Source organism: Mustela lutreola, chromosome 16 (genome assembly GCF_030435805.1).
Source record: "Mustela lutreola isolate mMusLut2 chromosome 16, mMusLut2.pri, whole genome shotgun sequence".
Lineage (NCBI taxonomy): Eukaryota > Metazoa > Chordata > Mammalia > Carnivora > Mustelidae > Mustela > Mustela lutreola.
In genome coordinates, this window is record NC_081305.1 from 56579956 (window position 1) to 56599336 (window position 19381).

The following is a 19381-nucleotide window of genomic DNA, read 5'->3' on the forward strand; positions in this document are numbered from 1 at the left end:
TTGGTATGTCCGTCTTCCACTGAAGATATTTTTCCTCCCCTGGAAAATAAAATCACAAGCCAGCATTCAGGTAATAGGTATGCACTAACTCAAAACACAATGTGATTACCAAAGTACTATGTTGGTTTTCAAGACTGAGTCAGAAGATGAGGAGCTGAGACACCCCTGCCCTTCACCTGGCTCACAGGGGCTGGAAAACACTGACCATGAGCCCCTCAGCCTCACCTCTACTAATAGGTTTGGTGAAAGAGGGGCCTGAAGAAGATAGTTGTGCTCTGGATGTCCACTAAAAATGTTCTTCTTTCTAGCCACAGCCTGGGGATGACTTGTGGGTGTTCTTGGTTTGGGTTTGGGTTTTGTTTTAGAGAAAAAAGAGAGAGAGAGGGAGTGGGGGGGGGATGAGGGGAAGGGAGCACAGAGTCCAACTCAGGGCTCAATTTATGACCCTGAGATCATGACCTGAGCCAAAATCAAGAGATCATGACCTGAGCCAAAATCAAGAGATGCTTGACTGACTGAGCCACCCAGGCACAACAACATGTGAGTGTTTTTAAATATCTACCCTGTTAGGATGGTACCCAGAGCCCCAAGGCCACTCCTTTGCCTCTCCTCTACTCCAAGAAGATAATTTTCATGGCCAAGCCAAAATTCAGGAGTCATCCATAAGCCACATGCGTCCTAAGGGTATATAGTGCTAGAAACATGAGAGTTGTCCCCACATCTGAGGGAAGGGCTTCTGTTTGTGTTTAAATCCCAGAATCAGAGTGATTAGGTCAGTAGAACCAGCTATTTGAGAGTTTCCACAGGCCTTAGAATACTGAAGCCAGAGGAAAGAGCTAGAAGGGAGAGTGAGGTGGATCCTGTGGAGAGATTGGAAGACTTATGCATGGAGGTGGGGGAGGGACCCACATGATGGGGAGCAGAAATGACCCCACCTTTTCCTCCACTGGCTACTTAGTGATGGGGTTAGCAGATCAACAACCTGGTGCCATGTCCTCTGGGGACTGGAGAAGTCCTGGTGGTTTCCTTTCAAGCCCATCTTTTCTTCTCATGCTCTAGAGAAATTCTGTTTTTCTTGCACACCCAAGGCCTGCTGGTCCTAAAACTTGGCATGGTAACTTTCAGGGTCTGAAAGAGTTCGTCCACCTCCTTCTAAGTCAGGAAGCTGTCCCAGTCTCTCCCACCTCACCTCTGGGTCGTGGAGCTCATCCTGTTGGGAACCTCAGTGAATCATGCTGGAAGGACACTGCACTGCCCAGGGGTACATTACGCATCTCACCTTTGCATCAACAATACACCCAGGTGCGGTCCCGGTCATAGTCATAAGACGTTGCACACCACATAAGGTTCTGCTTTGTTCCTTTGTTGGTACAGTTAAAATAATTCTTGTTTTTATAGTTGAATGGGAAGTGGCATGGAAACCCAGGAACCAAGGAGGAAATTCCTAGGGAGAAGAAAGGATAGGACAGTGGTTCTCCCTGTACCTTTACACTGTGGTGAAGTCTTAGGCTTCGGAGCCCACCCTAAAATCAAAATTGGGTCCACAATACCTTTGCGTGTGTTGTTTGGGTGCTGCTCAGAGGCTCCCATTAGTAGAGAGAAATGCTGACCCAATCCTAAATCTCACAGAGATTTTCTTCCCTGGGAAGCTATTTGAGTTTAGTTCCATGGGGTGTGGAATGGGGAACAAGGACAGAGTGAAAGCACAAGGGGTCCTGGCAGGGGGAGAGACAAGGACAACATCATGTCACCAAGGGAACCAGGGAGCGGAGCGGAAAGCACGGAGAGGACGTAATACAGGGGCTCCTCTTTAATCCCAGTTCCTCAGTGTGTGAATCCTCCACATGCTAAAATTTATTTGGAAGCCAAATCAGTACTGGTGGGGTTTCTGTGGCCGTGTGGGGACACATAGTGCCCACATTCTTAGCTGAAGCCCAGCAAGGTGCACCCTGCCTCTTCCGTGCAAATATCTAGACCAGTGCAGTGCTGGAGAGCTGTCCAGGGTCCTGACGTGCAGGCAGGCTGCCTGCAATGTGCCTTGTGAGGAAATGTTATATTACATTTACAGAAAAATGTTCTATTTTCGTTCCTTAAGGGCTTCTGCCCTGATCATCCACCAAATCTACATTTTTTCTCCTTTGTTAGAAAAATTATCCAAAACATGCAATGGCACCGAAAGATTGACACATGACCTTTTCACGTCCTCCTAGAGTATTGTCTGAAGAGTCCCTAACAGTCACCTGATTCTCCAGCTCAGTGTCATCAAACTTTTTCTAGAAGTACCAGATGGTAGGTATTTTCAGCTTCGTGCCTCATACAGTCTCTTTCTTTTATATGGGTCCCAAGTAACGAATTTCACATACTTTTGCTTGTCACAAAATACCATCCTTCTTTAGACTTTTTTCTTTTTTCTTTTTCTTTTTTTTTAAGATTTAATTTATTTATTCGACAGAGAGAGATCACAAGTAGGCAGAGAGGCAGGCAGAGAGAGAGAGAGAGGAAACAGGCTCCCTACTGAGCACAGGACCCCGAGATCATGACCTGAGCTGAAGGCAGCGGCTTAACCCACTGAGCCACCCAGGCGCCCCAGACTTTTTTCAATCATAAAAAAATGTAAAAATGATTCTTAGGTTGGGGAACAAAAAAAAATTGGTCCAGCTCTGGCCCATAGGCAGGATGGGATTCACAGACCCCCTACTCTAGGGAAACAGGGAACTTCATCTCACTTACTACCTGCTGTTGCATTTGTTGGAGGCTCCAACTCTGGAACGTATAGAAAACTGATACATTGTGAATGATTTTTGTTCCATAGAGATGCCAGTAACTTCTGTCTGGCAGACAAGATAATCACAAAGGTTTGATTGCCCATTATACGTTAATGGATTTGATAGCTAACTTAACAGTCTTGCTTGCACTCAACATTCTTCTCTTCACTGACTTTATGTGTTTCTTATAATGTCCCCTGAATTAGCTTCACTATCCTTCTAGTTCCCTTATTAATAGCCTTTTTTCTTTAAGTAGGCTCCATGCCCAGTGTGGATCCCAATGTGGGGCTTGATCCTATGACCCTAAGATCAAGACCTGAGATGAGATCAAGGGTTGGATCCTTAACCAAATGAGCCACACAGGCACCCCAGATTTTTCTTTAAACCTTAGGAACATCTGGGTGACTCAGTGGGTTAAACCTCTGCCTTTGGCTCAGGTCATGATCTCAGGGTCCTGGGATCGAGCCCCCCATATCGGGCTCTCTGCTCAGCAGGGAGCCTGCTTCCCCCTCTCTCTACCTGCCTCTCTACCTGCTTGTGATCTCTGTCTCTCAAATAAATAAATAAAATATTTTTTTAAAAACCCTTAGCATGTGCTTACTCTATGTTTGTATAAGCAAGTGTTAGGTGTTTTGCATTTTGAAAATCTGACACTGGCTCCCTTCTCTTGGATCTTCAGCAGCCTGTACTTTGCCTGTCACACAGTTGCATTGTTTATGCTCTTCACCCATCAGATCCATGAGGCAGAGACCCTGAATTACTCATCGCCAATATGCCCACCTCCCAACATATGCTAAGTAGATGGATGAAGAAACCCACCCGTGCCCACCCAGTCCCCTTCCCCGGTTACTTGTGTCGGCACAGAGGCTCCACTTCCCATCCGCATCCATGTTCTCTGTGGTTGGGCACCAGAGTTTGTTGCTTTCATTTTCAACACACTCAGAGATCGTGCTATTTCTGTAGATGGAGGGGAAGATGCAGGGCTTGCTGAAAGAATTTCCCCCATACTCTGAAAATAATCATGGAAAGGTCCCAGGGACGAGAAGAGACAACAAAAAGAGCTTCCATTTATCACACATGAACGAGGCACCACGTTTTATCTCATGAAAGGCAACATAACATTGAACACACCCAAACGAGTTCCTGGTGATGTTATCAGGTCTACTTTGCATACAAGGGAGAACCCAAAATGTCAACCACTACACAGTTTACTGTCTATTTGAACAGAGGCTTTGTGTTCTATGGGCTTCATCAACAGAGTTATTGTGAGATTTAAGGATAAGGGTGGTAGGGACAAGGATACAAGTGATGGATGGCTGGGCCAAGGATAAATTAAGGTGTTCTATGGGATTAGGATTTTTTGAGAGCCAAGGGAAGAACATAGTGAAGATTTTATGAAGGAATAAGTGTGCTCCATGGATAGGTGCCTCACGTGAATCTTCATCCCAATGGAGGCAACACTACTTAGTGAGAAACATGGACACCACCGTCATATGGACTTGAATTCAAATCCTAACTCTGACATCACCTAGGAGTGTGACCTTGGGCAGGACTTAATTTTATTGCAACCATTTATTGAATAGAGAAGAAAATGGCATCTTATAGAGCTTCCATGGAAAGATTCAATGGGAGGTTATATGTAGAGGTCATGGATCAGAGTCTAATACAGAGAGGGCTCTAGAATGAATGGAGGTCATTAAGAAGTGAAGAGATTATTAAGGTGAAATGTTAAGGAAAGGTCCAGCACTTGGTGAATCTGTTTATTGGCAATTCTGGCAACAGAAACACTTGAAAACCAATGTGAGCCCATGGTTTTTATTCTCAGGTTAACTGGATTTTCCATGCTGACATTGGGGTCTTGGGGGAGTGTGGCCTCAGGACATTCTTGTCTCCTGTGGTTGTCCTAATGTACTCTCCAAGAAGGCATTTGGTTCCTAGAAGACTGCTCCCATTCTTCTTCTCTCCCCTGTGCTACCATCCCCTCAGGAGGATCATTGTTATTTCCCTCCTCCCCACCAAACACCCCATCCCTGCGCCAGTGCCTCACCATTGATTTCACAGTATTTCCACTGCTGTTTCTCATCAAAGCTGGAGGTGACAGAACACCACAGCCTTCCAAAGAAGCTGCCCTCCATTATGCAGGTGTTATGGGACCTTCCTCGATAGATGAAGGGGAAGATGCATCGTGGGTAATCTGTACAGAAAGAAGCCCATGAGTGGTTTCACTTTCTCGGCCATTCATGGGACAGTCATCTAATCATCCTTCCATCAGAAAAGATTTTATTCACTCATTTCATCAAGCATTTCATTAAGAAAGCCTTTTCCTGTACTTTCATCCTCAAAACTTCCCCAACGAAGTTCCCAATCTCAACCATGGTGTGCTGTACAAACAACATACTTCACTGTGTCTTAAAAATGAATCTCTTAGAAAATGACCTATAGGAATAAAGTCAAGACAAAGAATTTTGATGGTTTATGACCAACAAATAAAGCCAAGACCTTGACATACAAGGAATGCTGCCATTACCAAAAAGAAAAATTGTCAAGTGTCAGAGAGGTCAAATACAGTAAAATTATCATCTAGGTGCTGGTGTCTTATGGCAACTTCCATAGACAGATTGAATTTCCCACCACAAATGTAGGGCTACAAATATAGTTTGTATTTGTTTATAATGTTTATACAAATATAAACATTATGTTTATAGTGGGTGGATTTACTCACACTAAGTGAGGGAATCAGGGTCATTTGGAAATGATGGAGGGGTTTTCATAGACGAAGGGATGAAGGAAGACTTGGAGCAGGTGGCATTTGAGAAGAGGTTCTCACAATGTGGCGAAGCCAACCATGCAAAAACTGGGGATAATTGAGGTCCAGACAGAAGGAATAAAAGTGTGAGAGTTCAAAGACAGGAAGGAGTTCAAAATACTCAGGAAGCATGTCAGTCAGTGTCGCTGGAGCTCAGCAGGCAAGGAAGGGAGGGGAAGATGGGGACAGGAAGGGCAAGGTCAAGTGGAGCTTTCCAGACCAAGGTGAGGGGTCTCCTCGTCTTGCCCTCCTTCTTCTTGCCTTCCTCCAACTCTCCCCACTCCTCTTCTTCCTCTTTCTTCCAGCTGAGTCGTAGGAGTTCTTTTGGATATTTCAGATATTAACCCCTTATCAGATACACGTTTTGCAAACACTTTCTCCCATTCTAAGGTTGCCTTTCATTTTATTGATGGTTTCTTTCTCTATACTGAAGCTTTGTAGTTTGATGTGGCCCCACTTGTTTATTTTTGCTTTTGTTGCCTTTGATTTTGGTGTCAAACCCAAAAAATCATTGCCAAGACTGATGTCTCACAGATTACTCCCATGTTTTCTTGTAGGAGGTCTGTGGTTTTACATCTTGTGTTCAAGTCTTCAATCATTTTGAGTTGATCTTTCTGTATGGTGTAAAACAGGGTCCAGTTTCATTCTTTTGCATGTGGCTATGCCATTTTCCCAACACCACTGTTGAAGAGATTGTCCTTTCCCCATTACATATTTCTGGCTCCTTTGTCATAAATTAATTGACCATATATGCATTAGTTTATTTCTGGACTCACAATTCTGTTCCATTGATCCCTGTGTCTGTTTCTATGCTAATACCATAGGTTTTTATTACTATAGTTTTGCAATATAGCCTGAAATCAGGGCATGTGATACCTCCTGCTTTGTTTTTTCTTTCTCAATATTGCATTGGCTATCTGGGGGTCAGGATATCCCTCTAAGTGTGCCGGTGAGCCACAGAGGGCATGAGCAGGGAAGTAGCCTTGCCTGACTTCACATCCCAAAAAGGTTTCTTTGACTGATATGCGGAGAATCTATTGGAGGGAGGTGAGGGGGATTTGGGAAGACCGGTTAGGAAATATTGGCTGGCAGAGTTGATGGTGATTCAAGAAGGATGGAGACAGAGGAAGCAGATGCTCCCCAGAAGCTGAAGCTAGTATCTACTTTGAAGACAAAATTAAGTCTAGTTGGTGGGTCACCTGTGGGGTGGGAAGAAAGAATTAGGGATGACTCTGTTCTTCTATTTACACAGTAGTGGCACATTGTCCTTATTGAGGAAGCCTGCAAAAGAGCAGAAAAGCATCTGCACAGTAATATATGTTTAAGTGATATGAATATTGTAAGCTAATGTCACTAGGGATTGCCATGGATATCTGTTTCTGATCTCCATATTCCACTCACGAGAAGCGTCCTGTGAGGCAGTACTTAGAAATGACCATGGAAAACCGCTTCCCCACCACTATTCACAGGGAGTGAGATACCCACCAGTATGGGTTCAAAGAGCAGTACTTGGTTCAGAAGCCAGATCTGAGGGAGAAGATGCAAAAGATGCCTTCATCTAATAGGAGCCCTTGGTGACATGGCTGAAGGGGTTAAATCAAATGCAGGTTGTTGACTCTCAGGGCCTTGACTGTGTCTAGTATATGCAGTTCTGGCAGAGTTTTGTCCCCTTTTGTACATCTTATGCATGTTTGGGGACATGTTCCAGAATTCAAAAAAAAAAAAAAAACCCTCTAATTTTCAGGTTCAGTTTCTGCCAGTTGATCCTGATTTGCATTGTTTGAGCAATATTTTCAGCCAGGGATTGTACTGCTTCCAGGTCTGGTTTGGTTTTTTCTGTGTAATGGGGCTTCTTTGTAGTCATTTTTAGCTCTTGCAATCAAAGAGATTCTGCTTGGAGGTACAAGAGTCTGGCCACTTTCTAATATCTTGTAGGTTAGATAGGGTCATGGGTGCTTAATTACTTTACAACAATATTGCTTCTTTTTATTTCTCTTCTTCTGCAGTTATGGAATTATGTTGATTTATTTTGAGGTTAGGAATTTAGAATAGGTAATGTTCTTTATAAATTTTATTTCGGGATAGTAAAAAGGGTGTTATATTTATTATCAAAGGGAGAATTCAATCTAAGAGAGTCAAGAACAGTGGTACAGGGAAAAGTAGGTTCTAAATATTCAACACCTGGTTACTAGTAGGAACAATTAAAATGTCCAACAATAGGATATTGGTTAAAACAAAATGCCCTTTGTCCCGTGCACAAAAGATAGAAATCATACAATTACAAAAATGTCTTGGGCTTTGAGAAAAAAGTAAACAGAGTCTCTTAAATCCCTTCTCAAATCCCTTATACTTTGTCTCTGTTTTTCCTTATTAATTTAGAAAATCAAGAAAGAGACAAAGAATACGGTGGTTCAGAGAGCTCCATTTTCAACACTATCGTTTTTAACATCATTACCCCATTATTAGCATCCAGTGCTTGGCCTCCTGCAGCATTTCTAGGCACACAAACACGTATCATAACTCGTGTGCAAAAATATGATCATATTATACAAATCCACACATTCTCTTTTGTGACCCATAATTTGAGGAGGCCTCCTGAGGGGACAGCATGGCACTACTCACCGTCCACCATGCAATACTTCCACTGCCCATCGTAAATGGCTCTGGTTGCACACCAAGGGGAGAGGCTATTGGTTTTGATGCAAGAAAAGTAGGAAGACCCCTTGTAGATGAAGGGAAAGACACATGAATCTTTCTGATCTGGAAGAAAGAGAGACAAAACAGAGGGGCTTCATCACAGTCAAAGAGCCAAGGATGAGTTTTGGTTTGGTTCCCATGGGGGGGGGGTCTGAAGGTGACATGTGAAGTCTTAGCATCGAGCTTTCTTGTGACATATAAGGGCATGTCCAGCTTTGTTGAGACCAAGAGTACAGGGAAGGAGTCTCATAAACCATGAAAACAACCGGGATAAAGTTGTCCTCAGACCAGCAGAGCACCATCAACATTACAGCAAACACATCTGGTAAAGGTCATAATATCACGGTAGGTAATGGAAGGACACACATTAACTAATTCTGAAAAGCAATTTCATTTTGCAGTGCTCTTTTCAATCTTTCTGATGACAAAAGAGAAAACTTCATTTTAATGCTGCTATTTCTCTATCATGTCTCTAATTTTGAATAATCTCCCTTTTAACAACAACAAAAAGAGGGCAGGTCACAAGCTCAAAGCTGTATTGGGACAATAGCATCTAGTAGAATCTAATAATAGGATTTTGTTTTCACAGTATTTTTGTTTGCAATTTCTATTTATGGCAAGTAGTAGCATTTTTATAGATTATAGACCTGATGTTAACTATCCTTTAAAATAAGGGTGTTGGGGCACCTGGGTGGCTCAGTGGGTTAAGCCTCTGCCTTCAGCTCAAGTCATGATCCCAGGGTCCTGGGATGAAGGCCCACATCAGGCTCTCTGCTCAGCAGGGAGCCTGCTTCCCCCCTCCTCTGCCTGCCTACTTGTAATCCCTCTCTCTCAAATAAATTTTAAAAATCTTTTAAAAAAATAAAATAAGGGTGTTAAAGTGAAGAAGAGATCATATCTAAAGAAGAAGGTGGAGCCAGTGATGCTGGGGTGCAGATATGGCAAATGTTGAGGAGGTGGTACTTGGATGAGGAAAGTTAGAGAAATGCAACCCTTGGCCTTTGTATTCCTCGGTGTGAGGACAGGGACTTTGTCTTTGACGCAGTGTATCCTTGGAAACTAGAACAGTCACTTGCTCATAGGAGATGCTTAAGAAAGAACTGACAAAATGAAGATGGAAGTTCAGAAAATGCCACGTGAAAAAAAAAAAGCTAGACAGATTTCCTTAATGCAGGACTCATTAGCAGAGCCAGTATGCAAATGAGAACTGAATTAGCAAGAGGTGTATGGAGTATCTTAAATTGTCCTTTTCCCCAATCCCTTGATAGCTTTGGAGAATAATGTTCCCTGAAACACATCTTAGGAAATTCTATTCTAGGGGCGCCTGGGTGGCTCAGATGTTAAGTGTCTGCCTTTGGCTCAGGTCATGATCCCAGGGTCCTGGGATCGAGCCCTGCATCGGATTCCCTGCTCGGCAGGAAGCCTGCTTCTCCCTCTCCCACTCCCCCTGCTTGTGTTCCCTCTCTCACTCTCTCTCTGTCAAATAAATAAATAATATATTGAAAGAAAGAAATAGAAAGAAAGAAAGAAATTAAAAGAAAGAGAGAAAGAAATTCTAGCTCAAATTCTTCACATCATGGAGAAGGGAGTAAAGACCCATGTAAGATAAGGAATCATTTCAACTTAATGCCTTTTTTTTTTTTTTTTGAGCAGAACTAGAATGAGAACTAGAATTTTTTATCTAATGGTCCAAAATCATAGCTTTTCTCTTTGCCTTCATCCTGTGATTCCCTCCTCCTCTCTCTTTTTCCCTCCCACAAGGATATAACGAAGGCTTACTATGATAAAGACATTCTGATAGGTTATATAGTGTGTGTGCATGTGTGTGTATGTGTATGTGTGTGTGTGTGTTCCTATTCCAAACACGGTGAGACAAAGCTTCCGTGGACTCACTAAATGGGTTCCTAGCTCGAACCTATTTTTTGACTTTCTTATAGTTAGGTGGGGTCACGTGACTCAGTTACAACTCATGTGGGTGGAAATGATGTTAGCTACTTCCTTGCTCCCAAGCAAACCTCCATGCTCCTTTCTTCTGTCAGCTAGATATACAGCCATGGTTCTCAATGGAGAAAAAGACATTAGACAAAGTTTGGAGGCATTTTGGTTGTTACAGCTGGGAGAAGGGGATACTGGTAGGTGTACTCCTGGGATCTACTAGGTAGAGGCCAGGGTTGTTGCTAAACTTCTTACCATGCACAGGTTCCACAACAAAGCCAACTGGCCCCAAATGCCAACAGTGGCCAGGTTGAGAAACTCAGATAAAAAGGATGACCCTGCAGAGAACCTTGAGGCTCTAGGGGCTGGAGGAGCCATGATACAGAAGGATCCTGTGTCTCTGAATCTCAACAGAAGAGGCTTCCCACCACACATCCACATCGAAGTGCTAGCTGAGTTTGATGTGAACGCTACTGAGTTCAGCCACTGACGTTTGGGGATAGTTAGTCTGTTACCAATACAGATGAACAAGACATCCTCTCTACCTTCAACCTAGTAGCCCCATCTCTTCTGGATCAGATTCTTAGCCTGTATGATCTGACCTAAGCCATCATAAGGGTGGATGAGGGATGTCCTGGGAGGGGGTGGAAAGGCAGACCTCAATCTTTGAGCTTCGCTGGTGGGTTGACGCAAGTAGAGGCCTTGAACTCACATTGCGCTTTCAACCTCTGGGTCTCAGAACTTTCTGGTCTTGGTTTTATACAGTTGAAATCAGTTAATATTTGGAAAGTGCTTAAAAGAGCACATGACTGCTACCCAGCGAATGCTAGCGATCGTCACCATCACCGTCATCATCATCATCAATGATTCTCAGTCAGGGACACCACCAGAGCATAGGATGCTGGTGGTGAAGTGAGGGCAGGCAGATGCCCCCTTGACCCAGGATTAAGATTATCCTTGGGAGTTGTTAGTAAGAATCAACACATAATAGATACTATTAGCCATCTGCAAAGTAACCCAGCAGATGGTCTGATCTTCTTAACTGGGTTGAAATCCTCTCTCATCTGGGCCCTGCTGACCTCTCTGTTCTCACTGTCTGATTAACATTTCCTCGACCTTCCTCCATGCTCTTTCTTGTCTTTGGCATTTGGCTCATGCCCTCACCCTGCTCTTTTCTTTCTTCCTAGCCTTATTCCCCATTACTCAACCACACGACTTGGTTCAGTCCAGATTAATACTCTTCCACACTCTTCCAATACTCTGAGCCAATCTTTATCAATATACTTACCAAATAGTCAAAAAATACAGTTATCTGTTTCCATGTCTATCACTCCCGTTTGCTGTGAGGTCTCTGAGTATAGGGCATAAGTTTATTTACTGCCATGTTTCTGACCCATTGCACGGTGCCCGGCCTTTGGGAATCACTCAGTCAATGTGTACTGAATAAGTTAACCATAAATATGTGCCAAGTCTCGCCACAGGAATGTGGAGGTGGTCTCAGGAAGGTATGACCAGAATGAGACAAGAACTGGGAAATCTGGCATGGTTCCCTGTCTGAATAAACTCTGGGTTCTTAGCCTTTTGGGTCTCCTCAGTTCTTGTGAGAAGCCAGACCTTCTCTCGGGAAAACGCTCATAATTCCCTGCGGCAGAGACTGCTGTGGATTCAAAACCAGCTTCATCTTCCTCCTAAACATACTGTTCAAAGCCACATTTCCCAGACTCCCTTGCAGCTAAGCATTCTGTGAGTTCAGGCCAGTGGAAATGGGAGAAAGGAACAGATATCACTTCCTGGCCAAAAAAAAAAAAAAAAAAAAAAAACCTCTCTTCCAAGATTATCACACTCTTGGCTCTTGTCTATCAGCTGCAAGCAAAGAATCCACACAGCACCCAAAAGCCCTCGGTGTTGGTGGAGAGCCCCATAGCGGAAGGTGAATGGACCCCTGCTGACCAGACGCACTCTTACTGGGCTTTATGGGAACGAGAAATAAAATGTTTCATGCTAAGCTGCTGATGGTTTGGAGTTTGTCTGTTTCAAGATCTGTTCTCACTACCCTGGTAAGTGCACACCTTTTTTTTATACCAATCCGGGATTTCATGGACTGTAGTGCCTGTCCAGTGACCTATATTCCAAAGATATTAGAAATCTCTGGAATATAGAATGTGATCATTGAAAAATGACTACATGGGGGCACCTGGGTGGCTCAGCCATTGGGCGGCTGCCTTCAGCTCAGGTCATGATCCCAGGGCCCTGGGATGGAGCCCTGCATCGGGCCCCCTGCTCGGTGGGAAGCCTGCTTCTCCCTCTCCACTCCCCTGATTGTGTTCCCTCTCTCACTGTGTCTCTCTGTGTCAAATAAGTAAATAAAATCTTTTAAAAATATTATTTAAAAAAAAGAAAAAGGGCTTCATGGAATCCAAGTGCATGAAAATAGGAGTGTTTCTTGAGGGAGGCCCGGGTGGCTCAGTTGGTTAAACCTCTGCCTTCAGCTCAGGTCATGGTCCCAGGATCCTGGAATTGAGTCGCTCATCAGGCTCCCTATTGAGTGGGGATCCTGCTTCTCCCCCTGCTCCTCCCTCTGCTTATGCTCTCTCTTTCTCTCTCTCTGACAAATAAATAAACAAAATCTTAAAAAAAAAAAATGAGGGTTTCTTGAGCCTATCCAAGGGAAAGGGCTTGTCAGGTAGAAAAGGATATTCATTGTGGGGAATTGTTTCACCATAGCTTGAGTGAACTACATATAATCAGGGTCTCTCTTGGTTCTGCTTCTGTGTTTACCATATGATCTTTGGGGAGCTGATTTAGATTCCTAGATATATTAAGAGCATGGACTCACACCCACTAGAATGGCTACTGGGTTTTTGTTTGTTTATTTGTTTTGGGTTTTGTTTTTTTTTTGACAGAAAACAAGTGTTAGCAAGGATGTGGAAAATTTGAAACTTTATGCCCTGTTGATGGGAATACAAAATGATGCAGCTGCTTTGGAAAATAGTGTGGCAGTTCCTCAAAAACTTAAACACAGAATTACCATATGACCCAGCAATTCCCTTTCTGGCTATATCCCCCCAAAGAATTGAAAGTGGGTTCTCTTGGGGCGCCTGGGTGGCTCGGTCATTAAGCATCTGCCTTTGGCTCAAGTCATGATCCCAGGGTCCTGGGATTGAGCCCCGTGTCAGGCTCTCTGCCCAGCATAGGGCCTGCTTCTCCCTCTTCCTCTGTCTGCCACTCTCCCTGCTTGTGCTCTCTCTCTGTAAAATAAGTAAATAATTTTTTTTAAGTGGGTACTCAAGGAAGTACTTGTAACACCTAATGTTTATAACAGCATTATTCACAATAGCCAGAAGATAGAAACAATCCAAGTCCATCAATGGATGAGTGGATAAACAAAATGTATGTGTATGTGTGTACACACACACAGTGAAATATCATTCAGCCTTAAAAGGAACGGGAATTCTGACAGCTGCTGCGACATGGATGAATCTCGAGGACACTATGCTCAGTGACACAAGCCAGTCACAATAAGACAAGTACGATTTGATTCCACTTTCATCAAGTATCTAGAGCGGTCAAATTCACAGAGACGGAAAATAGAACGGTGGTTGGCAGAGCTGGAGGGAGGGCAAGTGTGAGTCGTTTAATGGGTACAGAGTTCTAGTTTTGCAAGCTGAAAAGAGTGTTGGCTCTTGGTTGTACAACAAAGTCAATGCTGTTCTACTGAACTGTGTGCTTCAAAATAGTTGAAATAGTAGATTTCAGGTTCTGGGCATTTTACCACAATCTAAGAAAAAGAGTGGAAGATCTGAGTTGGAGTCTGAGGACTCAATCTATTGGAATTATAGACACCCCTCCTTTTATGTAGAGAAAGAGGGAGACTGAGCGTACGAGTGGTGGGGGAGTGGCAAAGGGAGAGGGAGAGAATCCTCAGCAGGCTCCATGCCCAACTCAGAGCCTGACGCGGGGCTCAATCTCATGGATCTGAGCTAAAATCCAGAGTTGGATGTGTAACCAACTGAGCCACTCAGGCACCCCTAGAGCCCCCTCCTTTTAATTAACACATCTGCACTTCCTTACCATGTGCTGACCGCCATGAAAAATGCCCATGTCCATTATAGCCCCTACCCACTTATCTTGCTTCCCACATTTTCAGTTATCCATGGTCAAGGCAGTCCAGAAGCAAATGATTCTCTATTCTCCATCTCCTCTCTACCTGACTCCAGCAATCTTTGCTTTGGCCCCATTCGTTCTTTCTGGTTTCCAAATCCTCCCCATCATTTTCCAGTATACTCACTTCCACTTGTCTCAAAGGAGTAGAGGACGAAGGTCGTCCATCCCAACAGGTAACTGGACCATGGGTTCATCTCAACTGGCCTCTTCTTTCTGGTCTCAAGGAAGGGGAAAAAAAATTTTTTTTAATATTTTATTTATTTATTTGAGAAAGAGAGAGTGTGTGTGCCCAAGTGGCAAAGGGAGAGGGAGAAGCTGACTCCTCTCTGAGCAGGGAGCCTGACACGGAGCCAGGTCCCTGGACCCCAAGATCAAGACCCGAGCCGGAGGCAGATGCTCAACTGACTGAGCCACCCAGCGCCCCAGGAAGACAAAAATTTTGCTCCTATGTGTTCCTTCTTCTTCCACTAATTCCAGGGTTCGGTGTCACACATGCCATTTTACTTCCTACCCCTAGAGGGCAGTGAAGAATAATTTACTCTTACAGGAAAGAAAAAATATATCCACAGTCATTACGGAGGGGTCCTTGTGCTGGGAAGGAGAAACATAGTATTCGCTGAGCACCAGGCTAGGAGCTCAGCGATTACTATGTTTCTCCCTTCCAGGCTAGGAGCTCAACACACACTATGAAATGAAATGATAGCTAGTTTAATCCCATTTTACAGATGAGCAAGCTGAGGCTCAGAGAAGCCAAGTGATCTGCCTCAGTTGGTTACACAGCGAGGAAATGGCAGGATTCTAATCCATGTAAGTGGCTCCAAAGGCTCTACTCATCATGGGGGTCTTAACAGTAGCCTTAAACCCTCCTCGTGCTCACACCCACCTCCAGCTGGATATTAAAGTACCTTTATGATCCCCATTTACCATCCTCCCCAGCCTTAACTTCTACCTCCATTTGCCTCTGTGCCCTTTGCTTAATGACACATAGGTGTGCCGTTCTCCACAGAAACAGCAACCCAGGGTTGGAATGGGTGGTCTGGTTTTGTGTCGAGTTTCAGTTACTATTACCGCTCCTGCTGTCTACCTGGTATTGAGCGCCTGATGAGCAGGCATGACCAGCTCTGTTTACAGAAGAGCGAAATCAAGATTTCAGAGGGTAAGTCTAACCCTAACTTATCCGAGCACCGCAGATGGTAGGTGACAGACTTCGGGTTCAACGGCAGAACTGTTTACACCAGCGTCGGAGTTCTCAAGTTCAGTAAACCACTTCCCCTCTGTGGGCCTTTGTCTTCTCACCTGCAGAGCATAGGTTCATAACTCCTGGCTCTGGGGGAAGCCGTGAGGGTCCAGGCGGACCCTGATATGAAAGTATGTTTCCATTGTCAATTGTTAATTGTGTTCATGAATAATTAAGGCAAAGATTAGGGAAGCTCGGAGAGACATCAGATGACATCAATTCTTAAAAACAAATCTGAATGATGGGTTGGGAAAACAAAATCCCAAAACCATTGATTCCAGTCCTCCAACAGGACCAGGGTCTGAGCACCAGGGTCTCTGAACATACCCTTTCACTTGGCTTTTTGCTACATATGGGAGCATTTTCTGATTTCTCTCATTCTCTTTAACCACAGCACCATGCCCCAAACTTTTTTTCTGAGTAATGCCTCATTCACTGCCTACCGACTCATGACTAACCCTGACTGGTGGGTCAGACTCCAAGGTTGGACACCCCCCCCCAACTTTGATTGTGAAGGCTAGCTTGTCCTGGCTGAAATCCTGACTCTACCATTTACCACCCGGGTGACCTTCAGATTTACTTAAATTCTCCAAGCCTTAGGTTCATCACCTAAAAAATGGGGCTACTGGGGTGCCTGGGTGGCTCAGTTAGTTAAGCACCTGTGTTTGGCTCAGGTCATGATCTTGGAGTCATGGGACTGAGCCCAAAGTCGGGCTCCCTGCTCAATGGGGAGTCTGCCCCTTCTCCTGCTCATGATCTCTCTCTCTCTCTATCAAATAAATAAAACACTTTTTAAAAAAGATTTTATTTATTTATTTGACAGACAGAGATCACAAGTAGGCAGAGAGGCAGGCAGAGAGAGAGGAAGGGAAGCAGGCTCCCCACTGAGCAGAGAGCCCGATGCGGGGCTCGATCCCTGGGATCATGACGTGAGCCGAAAGCAGAGGCTTTAACCCACTGAGTCACCCAGGCGCCACTAAAATACTTTTTTAAAAATGGGGATACTAATCTTACCTACCATTTAGGCTTGTTATGACTAAGAGAGATCATTAAAAAAAAAAAAAAAAACAGGTAATACTGAGTGCTATACACTATTCTAAATTCATTATGATCCTGATAGTACCCCAAAGTGGGAGGCACCAGTATCTCTGTTGCACATTTGGGGAAATGGAGGCACAGAAAACTTAAGCGTCTTGCTGAGGATCACAAACCTCGAAAACGGTGGGGCTCCTACCTGAATTCTGACAACCTAATACCAGAAACTGGGCTCTTAGCTGCTGTGCGACGCTGTCTTCAGGCTTACCTCATGTGCACTAAGCCCACCAGAAGTATCAGCCAACATCATCGTCCATACCAGACCTCTCCAGGCAAATTTCACTTCTGAGTGTCAAGATTGTATTTTCACCTTCCTCCTGGATATGTCCATCTGGATGGCCCTCAAGCACCTCAGATTCCAAGACTGGGCTCCTGATATAAAGCCCCAAATATCCCTTTCGCCCACCCCCCCACACACATGACTTCGCTTAATTGCACTATGTTTCTTATGGTCTGAATGTTTTTGTCTCCCCCAAATTCATAGGTTGGAATCCTAACCCCCAAGTGTTGGCAATAGGAAGTAGGATCTTTGGGAGTGATGAGGTCATGAGGGTGAAGCTTCATGAGTGGGATTAGTGCCCTTGTCAAAGGGACCCTAGAGATCTCCCTTGTGTATTCCACCACACGAGGACTCAGTGACGAGGGGGTTATCTACCACGAAATGGGTTTTCCCCAGACCCTGGATCTGCCAGTGCCACGGTCTTGGACTTCCAGATAACCGAACCACGAGAAACCTGCTATTTCTAAGTCCCCCGGTGTATGATATTTCTGTAACAGCAGCCCAAACGGACTAAGTGTTCTTCCCCATCTCTCAAGTGGTCAGCCCAAGAGTAAAGCTTTCTCCATGTCATGTCTTAGCAATCATCAAAGCCCCGGTAGCTTCTACTTCCTGAAGGGCTCTTGAAACCAGCACCTTCTCTCTGTCTCTCCTGCTCCTGCAAAGCCAGGCTTTCACCTTCTCTCCCCCAAGCAGTGGTCATGTTCCCTCATGGATGTCCTGGCCTCCAGGCTCTCCTCTGTCCCATCCACAGGGCTGCAGATTGGGCCTCTCTTGGTGCTTGCTTCAAAGCATTCGTTTAAATATTACTGAGCCTGCAACATGCGTAGTCTGCAGAGCTCAGAGATGAGCGACAGCTGTGTGTGAGACAGGCCTGGACCCTGCCTTCGTGGGTCTGGCTGTCTGCGAAGGAGATAGGCAGGAAGGAAATAAACCAGAGACAAGCATGAAACTCTTGCTCATGATCGTGGTTATAAAAGAGAAGGACCAAGGCTGCCATAAGGAATAACTGGGGCAAGGTGACATCTGGTCAGGAGGTCAAGGGAGGCTTTTCTGAGAAGATGACACTGAAACAGGCTTGCAGGAAGTGTGGGATGTAGATGTGAGGGGAGCCTGGGGCAGTGGCAGCTCTTCTGGGCCAAAGAGGCAGGATGTAAGAAAGAGCTAGATGTATTTAAGGATCACCTGGAATGCCTGAGCAGGGAGGAGTGAGGCCTGAGAGATGCTTGATAAGGTGGATGGAGGCGGACCCTGCAGAGCCACCCTTAGATTCTAAATGTAAATGGAAGCCACTGGAGAGACTAAAGTGGGGGCAAGTGGCATCCATTAATTCATAGTTCTCCATCCCTTTTGTGATACAATCCACAGTCCCTACCATGGCCTTCCCTTCAAAGTTTATTCTTTATCACTCTTGTTCTCCCTTGATCTGCCTCAGCTACACTAAGCTTTCCACTGCTTCCAGCACAGGCCAAGCTTCCTTCCACCTCAGGACCTTTGCACTTCCTCTTCTTTCTACATGGATGCTTCCCCTTAGGTATCTGAGGTGTTGTATGTATGCAAGGAGCCAATAGGAACTGATAGTCTGGAATGTTAATGAGTCTCCTTGGATTGACATTTGGATATTAATAGAAAATGTTTGGGGGTGGTTCAAGACAATGGTTGAACCATAAAGTGAGCCATAATAGCCAGACACCCACGTCTGGAACATTCAGGTTAGGACCAAGCTATTCTCTGAGCACTGGCACATTCAAACGTTGCAGAGGACCTTTTGTCCTGGGCCGTGGGGTAGTTGGAGTTGGCATCCTGCCATTCTCACCATAGTTTTGGTTGATAGGATCTCTGAGAAGTGAGAATGAGCAGCTGAGGACAACTGTGAGACTCTCCATTTAAATGTTTTACCATAGATGTGTGTGACTTTCATAATTAAAAATAATAATTATGTATATGCACCCATATATATGTACATGTGCACATGTTACAGGTGTGTATACTTACACATATGCACAAATACACACACATTATATACATACACGTACAGGTGTTTGGATGTACACATGCTCACACACTAATGTGCAAATGGTTAAAATTTGGATAAAGCAATATGAGGCCATTCAAAATTACGAAATTGAAAATCTATAAAATCTATATAGATGTCTGGCTTTAGAATGTTAATTTTCAGAAGGAGCTATGTTGGACCAGATCTAGCAAACACCCACAGAGCAAAGCACATTGCTAGGGTGCCAGCATTTCACAGGGATCACATCCACAGCCCGTGTGGATACATCCCCGGAAGCTGGCAGAGTGATGGTGGGCAGGGCACTTCCTCATCCACAAAATGAGAATCATACCTACTCCACAGAGTTGTTGGATAAAAGATATAAAGTACTTAACACAGTGCCTGCTGT

At 44.5% G+C, this 19381-nt stretch overlaps 1 protein-coding gene across 1 annotated transcript; it reads right to left on the reverse strand.

Annotated features, from left to right (window-relative positions):
- Positions 1-1286: 1286 nt before the first annotated feature.
- ELSPBP1 (epididymal sperm binding protein 1) lies at positions 1287-14570 on the reverse strand. The gene is made up of 5 exons (XM_059153434.1): positions 14492-14570; positions 8194-8331; positions 4813-4959; positions 3616-3774; positions 1287-1444 (listed from the first exon to the last, which is right to left on the reverse strand). Exons 1-5 carry the CDS (start codon positions 14559-14561, stop codon positions 1287-1289), a joined length of 672 nt encoding a protein of 223 aa, XP_059009417.1. The 5' UTR covers positions 14562-14570.
- Positions 14571-19381: the final 4811 nt, after the last annotated feature.